The 12,271-nt window shown below is 45.9% G+C and overlaps 1 protein-coding gene across 4 annotated transcripts; it reads left to right on the forward strand.

Annotated features, from left to right (window-relative positions):
- The first annotated feature begins 4,221 nt into the window (after nucleotides 1–4,221).
- On the forward strand, nucleotides 4,222–6,490 carry LOC127966194 (uncharacterized). 4 transcript variants are annotated; one of them, XM_052567034.1, is made up of 2 exons: nucleotides 4,222–5,826; nucleotides 5,918–6,490. In XM_052567034.1, the coding sequence occupies exon 1, from the start codon at nucleotides 4,617–4,619 to the stop codon at nucleotides 5,280–5,282; it is 666 nt and encodes a 221-aa protein (XP_052422994.1). In that variant the 5' UTR covers nucleotides 4,222–4,616; the 3' UTR covers nucleotides 5,283–5,826; nucleotides 5,918–6,490. The 4 variants fall into 4 exon arrangements, with proteins under 4 accessions (XP_052422994.1, XP_052422991.1, XP_052422993.1 ...); XM_052567031.1 differs by having other exon boundaries at nucleotides 4,222–5,685; nucleotides 5,762–6,490; XM_052567033.1 differs by having other exon boundaries at nucleotides 4,222–5,502; nucleotides 5,574–6,490.
- Nucleotides 6,491–12,271: the final 5,781 nt, after the last annotated feature.

Consider the following 12,271-nt stretch of genomic DNA (forward strand, 5'->3'; position numbering starts at 1 on the left):
CCTGAGGAACTCTTGACTCTTCGGGAAGAAGTGCAGAGATTACGAGTGGCTAATGAACAACTTCAGAGAGGAAGAGGTGCCAGCGCAGGTACCTCTGGTAATGGCACTACTCCTGGTGGGATAGCCCCCAGTGGCGATTTGGGCTCACAAAATTTTTCTGGTCCACAACCTAGACCAGAACGTTTTGTTTATATTCAAAGAGAGAGAAAGTGCCCCCACTTCTCCGGCTCGAAATCTAAATCTGATATATTGATTTATGATTGGATAGAAAATATTGAGTCATGCATGAGGGATAGGAATATGAGCGCTAGGGAGAAGGCCCTCTTCCTTTATGATCATTTGGAAGGAGAAGCAAAAGCTGAAATCAGATTCCGCTCTTTAGCTGAGCGGGAAAATCCGGATACAATCTTAAACATTTTAAAAGAAGTTTATGGTTCCTCCTCCTCCTTTGTCAGCCTGCAAAGAAAATTCTTTGACAGAAAACAGAAAAATGGGGAGTCTTTAAAAGAATTTTCTCACTGTTTGTGGGCTCTAATTGAAGAAATCAAACGTGCTTACCCTAATAGGTTGACAGACCCAGATATGTTAGTCAGAGATCAGTTCATGGAGCATGTACGTGATGTTTCCTTAAGACGAGAGTTAAAGAGCATTGTGCGTCAAAATCCGGCTGTTGCTTTTATAGCACTACGGCATGAAGCAATTAGATGGATGGAAGAGGGTGAGCGCCCATCTGAACAAACTCGAGCTGAGCTTCACCACTGTGGGGTGGATCTAAATGTTGAAGGGGCTTGTCATGCAGTGGGGTGGGAAAAGGGTTTGAAGTTTCTGTCTTGCAGGAACAGCTTAACCAACAGCAGTCACAGATTAATAAAATACTACTGAGTCTGTCTAAGATAGAATCTGTGTTAAACCAGCCTACTTCTCGTCCTCATAACCCCAATTACCAGTTTACCCCAGAAGGCCAACCCATCTGTCTCCGATGTCGTAAGCCTGGGCATGTCCTCCGTCAGTGTCGACAGGGACCGAGGCAGCGAACAGCCAGTTTACCCAATGTCCAGCCCGAGGAAAATCCTGCAGTTACAGGACAGTCAGGTATGCATCATATTGATCCAAGCACTGTGACAAACAATCCTAGTCCCTCTAATCAGGTCTTGCTCTCTTCAGATGAGTCAATCTCACTTGTAGGTAAATGCCCTGTAGTGGAGGTAAAGATGGGGGGTGTTAAAGTAAAGTGTCTACTGGACACTGGTTCTATGGTGACAACAATCACAGAGTCCCTTTTTAAGGAAGTATTTCAACATTGGGGAGCACCTAGGCTCAAGTCATGTGGGTGGTTGGCATTAAAAGCTGCAAATGGTTTAAATATCCCCTATGTTGGATATTTAGAGATGGATATCCAGGTACTGGGTAGAACCTTTCCAGGGCGGGGGGTTTTGGTGGTGAAGGATGCCCCTGGCACACTACAACATTCCATTCCTGGGCTATTAGGAATGAATGTCATTTCTCAGTGTTATAGGGAGTTGTTTGCACAACAGGGTGAGGAATTATTTGCTTCTCTAGGTGCTGTTAAGGCAGAGGCCTGTTGGGAGTCTGTGCTCCGCTACTGTCGCCGCCAAGATGTGTGCCATTTAACTCATGAGGGTCAGGTGCGGGTCCTAGAAAGGGGTGGGGAATTCATCCCTGCTGGGTCACTTAAGTTTATTAAAGTCACCTGCCCAAAAGTCCCACATACGCCACCTGCCACAATGCTGTTGGAACCTGGAGGCTCCGATCTTGCCCCAGGTTTGCTGTTGTCCCCGTCGCTACTCAGTGTTACCAATGGTGTGACATATGTTCCTGTAGTAAATGTAGGAGCCACTGGTGCTACTGTCCACTCAAAGCAGGTGCTGGGGATGTTGCACTCAGTGGTTGACATTCAGGCAGAGGAGCTGAAGTTTGAAGGGGAGAATGGTGATGTTGCCCTAGTTAATATACATACTGCTGGGGGGCCACCTGCCTCCATCTCAGAAGTTCTTGCAGCTTTACACTGGTCAGAGCTTTCACCTGAAGAGGAGGGCCAAGCAAAACAGCTGTTAGAGAAGTATAGTGATGTCTTTGCTAGATATGATGGAGATCTGGGTTGCACTGATGAGATTGTACATGAGATACCTCTTTTAGATGATGCCCCAGTCCGACAAAGATATAGGTGAATACCCCCTACACAGTGGCAGGCTGTAAAGGACCACATAAAACAGCTTCTGGACAGCAGAGTGATCAGGGAGAGTAGCAGCCCTTACGCATCACCCATTGTCCTGGTGCAAAAGAAAACTGGAGAGCTGCGGATGTGTGTCGATTACCGTCAGCTTAACGCCAAGACAAGAAAGGATGCCTACCCATTACCTCGTATTGAGGAGTCGTTGGATGCCTTGTCAGGGGCCCAGTGGTTCTCAACTCTAGATTTGGCTAGTGGCTATAATCAAGTTGCTGTCGCTGAGAGGGATAAGCCAAAAACTGCATTCTGTACCCCCTTTGGCCTGTTTGAATTTGAAAGGATGCCATTTGGGCTATGTAATGCTCCCGGCACGTTTCAGAGGCTTATGGAGCGAATATTTGGTGATCAGAGCTTTCACTCAGTTCTTTTATATCTGGATGATGTCATAATCTTTTCTTCTTCTGTGGCCCAGCACTTGCAGAGACTGGAGATGGTCCTTAGCCGACTCCAACAGAAAGGGCTTAAGGCAAAGCTGAGTAAGTGCCATTTTTTCAGGAAGGAAGTGCAGTACTTGGGACATCGCGTGTCCAAAGAAGGTGTGGCCACTGATCCAGAGAAGGTGTCTGCTGTGAGTAACTGGAGGAGGCCTTTTGATGTGACCGAAGTCCGATCATTTCTTGGATTTTGCAGCTATTATCGCCGCTTCATTAAAGGGTTTGTTCAGTTAGCGGCCCCACTTGACCAACTAGTGGCAGATGTAATTAAAACTGCAAAGGTGTGTAGGACCAGGCCAGCTGCCATCCTTCCCAGTATGTGGACTGAAAAATGTGAGAGAAGTTTCACTGAGTTGAAGAGCATGTTTGTAAGTGCTCCCATCTTGGCATTTGCTGATTTCACAAAGCCCTTTGTCTTGGAGATAGATGCTAGTCATCAAGGGCTAGGTGCAGTCCTTTCTCAGGAGAAGGAGGGAAAATTGAGACCGGTGGCATATGCTAGTCGCTCATTGCGTGGTTCGGAGCGCAACATGGAGAATTATAGCTCCATGAAGCTGGAGTTCTTAGCATTAAAATGGGCAGTTTCAGAAAAATTCAGAGAGTACTTGCTTGGCAGCAAATGTAAGGTTTACACTGATAATAACCCTTTAAGTCATTTTCAGACCCTGAAGTTGGGGGCTACTGAACAAAGATGGGTTGCCCAGTTGGCAGCTTTCGACTTCACTGTACACTACCGACCAGGAAAAAATAATGCTAATGCTGACTCTCTCTCTCGCCAGTACAGCATGCAGGCAGAGACCACAGATCTGGAGACTGACCAGCTGAGAGTTGAACCTTACCAACCCCTCATCCCTGATAGGGCTGAGGGAGCTATATCTCACCAAATCGGAGTCCTTCCAAGTCGATCCAATGCCGAACTGGCAATGTTGCAGGGGGTGGATCCTGTTTTGAAAGACTTTCTGTCTCTTTGGAGACTAGGAAGGCCTCCCAGCAAGGAACAGCAGACCAAACTCACCAAGGATGTACAACATCTCCTCCGGCAGTGGGATCGTATCTTGGAGAAGGATGGCCTGCTGTACCGGAAGACAACTGCCCCTCATGGAGAGCCATATACCCAACTACTCCTGCCGCAGTGTCTTCGCCAGGAACTTCTCCGGGGTCTCCATGACCAACATGGACATCAAGGAGTACGGCGAACCACTGACCTGGTGAGGCAACGGTGTTACTGGCCAGGGATGGGAGCAGAAATTGAGAAGTACTGTCAGAATTGCCAACGCTGTGTGCTGTCTAAAGCTGTCCAGCCCAAAGTCAAGACTTACCAGGGGGTTCTGCTGGCAGGTCAGCCATTAGAAGTACTTGCCATAGACTTTACCCTGCTTGAGTCTGCAACAGATGGCAGGGAAAATGTGTTGGTCATGACCGATGTTTTCTCAAAATACACCCAGGCAATCCCAACCAAAGACCAAAGTGCCAGAACAGTGGCGAAGATTCTAGTTGACTGCTGGTTCAACCGCTTCGGGGTGCCTAAATGAATACATTCCGACCAAGGGAGAAACTTTGAGAGTGTACTCATTGCACAGTTGTGTCAGCTATATGGGATTGAAAAGTCTAGAACAACAGCATACCATCCCCAAGGGAATGGCCAATGTGAGCGATTTAACAGGACCCTCCATGACCTCCTCCGATCGCTCACTGTGGAAAAGAAACGGGTGTGGCCAAAGTACATCTCTCAGTTGGTGTGGGCATACAACACTTCTACCCACCGCTCCACTGGTCATTCCCCTTACTCGTTGATGTTTGGCGTGCTACCTCGACTCCCTATTGATTTCCTCTTGGGGGCTAACGACATCGAAGAAACAAGCTCTTTGGATGAATGAGTCATACGGCATCAGGAACGGCTTCAGGTAACTCGTGAACTAGCCCGCAAGAACATGGAGGAGGCAGCAGATTACCGGCAGCGAAACCACAACCAACAGGTGTGTGATAAGGGTTTTACAGATGGCCAACTGGTCTATTTAAAAGATCACCGCTGCCAAGGTCGTCGCAAGATCCAAGATGTCTGGTCACCAGCACTGTACAAAGTCGTCAGGACACCAACTGGCCCTGGTGGGCCCTACACTGTCACATTGGCTGATGGAACTGGTAATGTCCGGCAAGTCCACAGAACAGAGATTAGAGCATCACAGTTGGATATTATACCATCAGTACCAAAGGTCCCTCAGCCATCCACAGAAACTACTTACCCAGAAGGTTATTCAACTTGCAGTGACGAAGATGTCCTTACCTGGATAGAAGCAGCAACACCTATTCCAGTAGCTGCTGTCACTCCAGATCCGCCACCAACGGCCCCCAATGAAGTTGCAGAAGTACTTGTGGAGGAGGATGAGGGTTGGGACAAGGATGACGATGATGACGATGATGATGATGACAGCGATGAAGGGCATCCCCTACTTCAAAACAGGTCACCAGGTCTTAGACGCACCAGGCGAGTAACAGCTGGAAGACACAAGAATCCTCACAATCTGCCAAGGTCCACAGTATCCAGTGCCAATGTGGGGGTGGTAAGGGCTGCAGCATTCCTTGGGGCTGAGGTTTGATCGTCGGGGGCGACGACACCTTTTGGGAGGAGTGAGTGTGGGGATCTACATAGGCAGGCACACAACCTAGTTGCATCACGTTCACACCCAGGATCACATGATGTTTTGAAAAGTCACATGACCAATTAGGAAGTGATAAGTGTCTGCTGGTTGCAAGGCAGATTCTCTTTGTGTTGGTGCTGGACACTGTTGTGCGTGTTGGGCTTCCTTTTCAGTGTAGGTACTGTTGGTCATGGTAGAGCATGATTAATCACTGCCATTTGAATTTTAATATTTATTTTGTTTTATCAGGGTAATTTCTAGAAGTGTGTGTCTACTCTTCATGGAGGACACAGGCTTCTGCATGGAGTTTTAAAATGTGTTGTGATCACCTCATTGTGACCTGAGCTGCTGGGCTGCATCGGTAAATGCCTTAATATGCCATTGAGTGTTTTATATCTGCATTGGAACATGTTTTAAAATACTTTTTCTGTCTGTAGCAACGGAATGTTCACCTTTGTCTTCATATGTCAATGAGCTGTGGGACAGTTGAGCATACTGAAAAGTAGGCCTATATTTTTTAGCCATGTTTGAGTTGACTATGATATGCTGTTTAATGAGGCTGGCAACTAACATGATTGTTTATTTCCCAAAAGGGACCAGGCCAGCCACTGTTTTCTTGTGATTAATGTGCATTTTTTTATTGTTTTGTTGGTTTGTTTGTGTGATGTGATTTTGCTTCTGGGCCTACCACCCATGTGCCCTACTGGTAGTAGCATTGTTCCTTAAACTGGTGTTATCCGTGCTGGTGGGTCTCCTCCCTAACTATGTCTTTTGCTTAGGCTATCCCTGTACAAGGCCGGATCCACACTGATGCTTTGCCCCTTCTTGCCAAGGGACCACATTGTTAGAGACATTGGTTTGGGGTGTCTTTATGACCATAACACGGTGTGAGATTTTTTTGTCGTGGTATCTGAAGATCTTGAATGAGTGGTGCTTGCTGTGTTGCATGCTTCTTCTGGTGCTGGGTTGCTGTCTCCTGTTTCTTTTTGTCTCACCAGGGTCCACCTGAGCAGGGGTTTCGCATTGGCTGATCCGACCTTCCTAGACTGAGGAGAATCCACCAATTGTATAGCAGTATTTAAGAGCCATTTTAATAACTTTTCCACACTTTTTGTATTAAATTGTAATAAATTTGAAATACATTTATATACCTGCCTCTTGTCAACTGTCCCTTTGCGGGGAAAATATAGAGCTAGCTACACTACATTAAGGGAAGACTTGTGGGTCCTCCTGCCCATCATCAGGGGGTGGCGTAGTCAAACCATAAAGATTTACTCCTTGACGGGTACCACAGAATGTATCCTGGGAAAAATCTAAGACTGTGTAACATCTGCATCCACTATTCATTCATCCAACCGCCAGAGGGAGCCGTCTCCTGAATACTGAACACTGCCGCTTCTTCTCTCATCACTTCCTGTCTACACCCGTTATAAGCCATGTTGTTTGTGCAATATGTTGCGAAGTATTGCCAGTTTATCCTGTCTCTACCAAGCGTTTCTGATACTCACGGATTGTTTGCTTATATATGTCTTTTGCCTGCCCTTGACCTTGTCTTTTGGATTGCTGATTTGGATTTGTTTGCTATTTGGATTGACGCTATTATATACGACCCTTGGCTTGCTTACTGACCACGATATCTGCTCTCTATTAGCCTCTGTTTGTGCTGTTGTGCTTAATAAAGCTCTGCACATGGATTCCAACCCACAACCGAGTCAGTCTTCGTTACAGAATACTTCGCCTGACCAGAATCCAGCAGAGTTATCTCAACTACAGGCCGCGTTCAGTTATCAGAGAGAGATGATACAGGAGTTCCAGGGCCAACTTTCATCTCTGCAAGCTACAAATGAATACCTGACACGTTACATTCAGTCCCTTCCTCCGACCAGGCCTGATCCGGTAAGATTTTCTTTACCCGATAAGTTTGATGGTTCACCTGAAAAATGCAGGGGATTTTTGCGTCAGTGCACCATCTATTTCGGTAGCCAGCCTGAGGCATTTCTGAGAGACTCAACTAAGTGCTCATTCATGATGTCACTGTTAACGGGAAGGGCTCTCGAGTGGGCATCAGCGGTTTGGGACCAGAATGATAATATACGAATCTCATTTGATTACTTCTCCACACAAATACGAAGTATTTGAATACCCAGCGGGTGGGAGAGACGTTTCAATGCAGCTACTACAGTTACGTCAAGGGAATCGCACTGCTGCTGATTATGCAGTTGAATTTCGCACCCTAGCGGCACAGAGTGGTTGGAATGAGGTAGCACTGAAACCAGTGTTTAAGCAGGGCCTCAATCAGACACTACAGGCCGAACTGGCATGCAAGGACGTTGGCTCAGATCTCCACCAACTGATTTCAATGGCTATAAAAATTGATAATCTGATACGTAATAATCCTTCGAGTTCGCTTGCTACTTCAATGTCCACCCCAACCACTAATTATCAGGAACCCGCTGAGCCCATGCAGATCGGTTTAACTAAAGTCTCTGTGGAGGAAAAGGAACGACGCCGAGTTAATCGTTTATGTTTCTACTGTGGTCAACCAGGTCATCAGTGTCGTTCATGCCCTAACAAGCCCTCCCAGATCAAAGTGAGTACGTCCTTAACTAATATGCTGACCAGTTGTTTTACTCTTCTCCTCACACTCAACCATGCTAATTCTGCTCATTGTGTTCCAGCACTAATTGACTCCGGTTCTGCTTTAAATTTGATTCATCATGAATTGGTCCGTGAACTCAACATACCTGTTATCCAGTGCATGCCACCTATTAACATCACTGCCATAAATAGCTAACCTATTGGTGGAGGAATTACCCATCAAACTGTGCCCGTTAATGTCAAAATTGGCCTGTTCCACTCTGAGACCATTTCTTTGCATGTCACATCTACACCACAACATCCAGTAGTATTGGGTAATCCATGGCTGACTATCCATGATCCACAAATTTCCTGGAGCTCCAAGGAGCTTACTAAATGGTCGCCTTACTGTAACAGCCATTGTCTTCAACTCCAGTTACAATTCCCCTGTTTAACCACCAGTATTGAAAGCCCTGCATCTAATGAATCAGTTTTTATTCCTCCAGAGTATTCTGACTACAATGAGGTCTTCAGCAAAACCAAGGCCACCCAGTTACCTCCTCACCGCCCCTGGGACCGCGCAATCGAACTGCTACCGAACACTACACCTCCCAAGAGCAAGGTATATCCATTAACCATTCCTGAAACGCAGGCCATGGAAAAATACATTGAGGAGGCTCTAGCATCTGGTTTCATCCGTCCTTCCACATCACCAGCAGCATCGGGTTTCTTCTTTGTTGAAAAAAAGGATGGAGGTCTACATCCCTGCATAGATTACCGTGGTCTCAACACAGTGACCATCAAGAACAGGTATCCACTTCCATTAGTCCCTCCTGCATTAGAACAGTTACGTGAAGCCACTATTTTTCACCAAATTGGATCTGCGCATTGCCTATAATTTAATCAGAATCAGAGAAGGTGATGAGTGGAAGACCGCCTTTATCACCACTAGGGGGCACTATGAATACTCAGTTATGCCGTATGGCCTGGCCAATGCCCCGTCTGTTTTTCAATCATTCATTAATGAGATTTTCCGTGACCTTCTGAATCACTATGTTATTGCTTACATTGATGATATTCTGATCTATTCAAAGACACGTGAGCAACACATCAATCATGTAAGAAATGTTCTGTCCCGACTACTGGCTAACAATCTATATGTCAAGGCAGAGAAATGTGAGTTCCACGTCTCTAGTACCACCTTTCTTGGTTACAAGATAAGTCACAAAGGAGTAGAGATGGACACTGGAAAGGTTGAGGCAATCACATAGTGGCCACGTCCTACCACGCTTAAGGAGCTACAGAGATTCTTGGGATTTGCTAACTTTTATAGGAGGTTTATCCGTAACTACAGTTCCATTGCAGCCCCTCTAACCTCATTGCTTAAGGGCAAACCAAAGAAATTATCTTGGAATCAGTCTGCTCAAACAGCCTTTGAGACTCTGAAAACTAGTTTTACTACAGCCCCAATTTTGAAACATCCGGATCCTGACTTGCCATTCATTGTAGAAGTAGATGCCTCTGACTTCGGCATTGGAGCAGTTCTGTCGCAGAGACATGGGAACCCTGGAAAAGTATTTCCCTGTGCTTTTTTTTCCAGAAAGCTAACAACCGCAGAAAGGAACTATGATGTGGGTAAAAAGGAACTGTTGTCAATTAAAGCAGCACTGGCATAGTGGAGACACTGGTTAGAGGGAGCTCGCCATCCTTTCCAGGTTATTACGGACCACAAGAATTTAGAGTACATTAAGTGTGATAAACGTCTCAACCCTAGACAAGCCCGTTGGTCATTATTTTTCACTAGGTTTCAATTCACAGTCACTTACCATCCAGGAAGCAAGAATGGCAAGGCTGATGCGCTTTCACGACAATTTGATTCAAATGAAACTTCTTGTTGCCAAGGTCCTATTCTACCTCCTTCAGTGATTGTGGCACCCATTCGCTGGGATATAATGGAGGAACTACAACGTGAAAGACAAACAGAAACCACGCCACCAGATTGTCCCCCTGACTGTCATTATGTCCCTGGGTCTCTCCGCCAACGAATTATACAATGGGTGCATACATCTTTAAGCTCTGGGCATCCTGGTATTCAACGGACAGTAGAAATGGTGCGTAACTCCTTTTGGTGGCCTAATCTAATTAATGATGTTTCTATGTATGTCAAGTCTTGCAGTGTGTGTGCTCAGTCCAAGACACCACGAGAATTACCAGCTGGTCTTCTTGAACCTCTACCAATTCCTCAACGCCCCTGGTCACACCTGGCTGTGGACTTCGTTACAGATCTGCCCAGCTCCAATGGCTACACCACAATCCTGGTAATTATTGATCGTTTCTCTAAGTCTTGCCGTCTTATCCCACTAAAGGACCTACCCACAGCTATGGAAACTGCACAAGCATTGTTTCACCATGTTTTCCGTGTTTATGGGATACCAGAGAATATAGTTTCTGATAGAGGTTCACAATTTACATCTCGTGTGTGGCAAGCTTTCTGCAAGCAACTGGACATTAATGTGAGCTTAACATCTGGCTATCACCCCCAAGCTAATGGACAGGTTGAGAGATTAAATCAGGAATTGGGACGTTATCTCAGATCTTATTGTAGTCAGGAACAACAACGTTGGAGTGACTTTTTACCTTGGGCGGAATATGCACAGAACTCACTCACTCACTCATCTACAGGACTCACCCCCTTCAAGTGTGTTCTAGGTTATCAGCCTCCTATGTTCCCTTGGTCTGGGGAACCTTCTGAAGTGCCTGCGGTGGATGATTGGGTCAGAAGAAGGGAACGTGTGTGGGACAGTGCCCATGTGAGCCTGCAAAGGGCAATCAGAGCTCAGAGGATCAAAGCAGACCGCAGGAGGCGTCCCCATCCCAACTATCAGCCGGGTCAGAAGGTCTGGTTGTCGACTCGGGATCTACGGTTGCGGCTTCCCAGCAGGAAGCTCAGCCCACGGTATGTAGGCCCATTTCGTATATTACGACAGATTAATCCAGTAACTTACAGGCTTGAGCTTCCTGCTCATTACCATATCTCTCCTTCTTTTCATGTATCTCTGTTGAAACCGGTCCACCCTGCTTCCGGCCCCACTACTGAGGAGAGAGAACCTCCTCCACCACTGGACATTGATGGAGCTCCAGCGTACTTGGTAAAGGAGATTCTGGATTCTAGGCGTCATGGGGGCCGGTTGCAATACCTGGTGGACTGGGAAGGCTATGGTCCAGAGGAGAGATCATGTGTGGCTGCCAAGGACATTCTAGACCCATTGTTGACTCAGGAGTTCCACCAGGCAAACCCTACTCGTCCTGCACCCAGACCAAGGGGACGTCCTCGGAGAACACCTGGAGGTGTTCATAGAGGGAGGGATTCTGTAACATCTGCATCCACTATTCATTCATCCAACCGCCAGAGGGAGCCGTCTCCTGAATACTGAACATTCTTCTCTCATCACTTCCTGTCTACACCTGTTATAAGCCATGTTGTTTGTGCAATATGTTGCAAAGTATTGCCAGTTTATCCTGTCTCTACCAAGCGTTTCTGATACTCACGGATTGTTTGCTTATATATGTCTTTTGCCTGCCCTTGACCTTGTCTTTTGGATTGCTGATTTGGATTTGTTTGCTATTTGGATTGACGCTATTATATACGTCCCTTGGCTTGCTTACCGACCACGATATCTGCTCTCCATTTGCCTCTGTTTGTGCTGTTGTGCTTAATAAAGCTCTGCACATGGATTCCAACCCACAACCGAGTCAGTCTTCGTTACAGACTGAAATGTGGTCAAGCAGATTGTTGCTTGCAGTTCTCTAGTTATTCTGGATTTAGGAGACATCTCATTAAGAAACATTCTTCAATTGGTGACAAATGTGACCCTCATGAAACCCCTTCCAGTTATGAAAGTGAAGAACAAAATTCTCATACCTTAAATGATGAAATACCTTCTACTTCATCCCAGTGACAAAATTTCGAAGCAGTCCCTTCAGTATCTACTCACAAGAAAGATATGTGTGCGTCCATTATAGCAAAACCTATGGCAAGTGGTGTACCAAATACTGTAGTTCTTTCGACAATTGAAAATTTGTAGGAATTTATTGAAGATTTGCATTCAAATATTAAGGACCATGTCTTAAACTTACTACCAGGTAACAATCCATCAAGACCAGCCATAGAAGAGTTATTTAAAAGTTTGGACAACCCTTTCAGCCAATTGAACTCCGATACCAAATGGAAAAAGTATTTCAGAGACAAATGGGGAGTAGTAGACCCAGTTTAACTGCGCCTTGGTGTTAGGTATGACACCAGACGAAATAACAAAACTGGAACTTATGAACAAGTTCCCGTTAATGGTAAATTCGTATATATTCCAATT

The sequence above is a fragment of the Carassius gibelio genome, chromosome B10, assembly GCF_023724105.1.
Source record: "Carassius gibelio isolate Cgi1373 ecotype wild population from Czech Republic chromosome B10, carGib1.2-hapl.c, whole genome shotgun sequence".
NCBI classification, from domain to species: Eukaryota; Metazoa; Chordata; class Actinopteri; order Cypriniformes; family Cyprinidae; genus Carassius; species Carassius gibelio.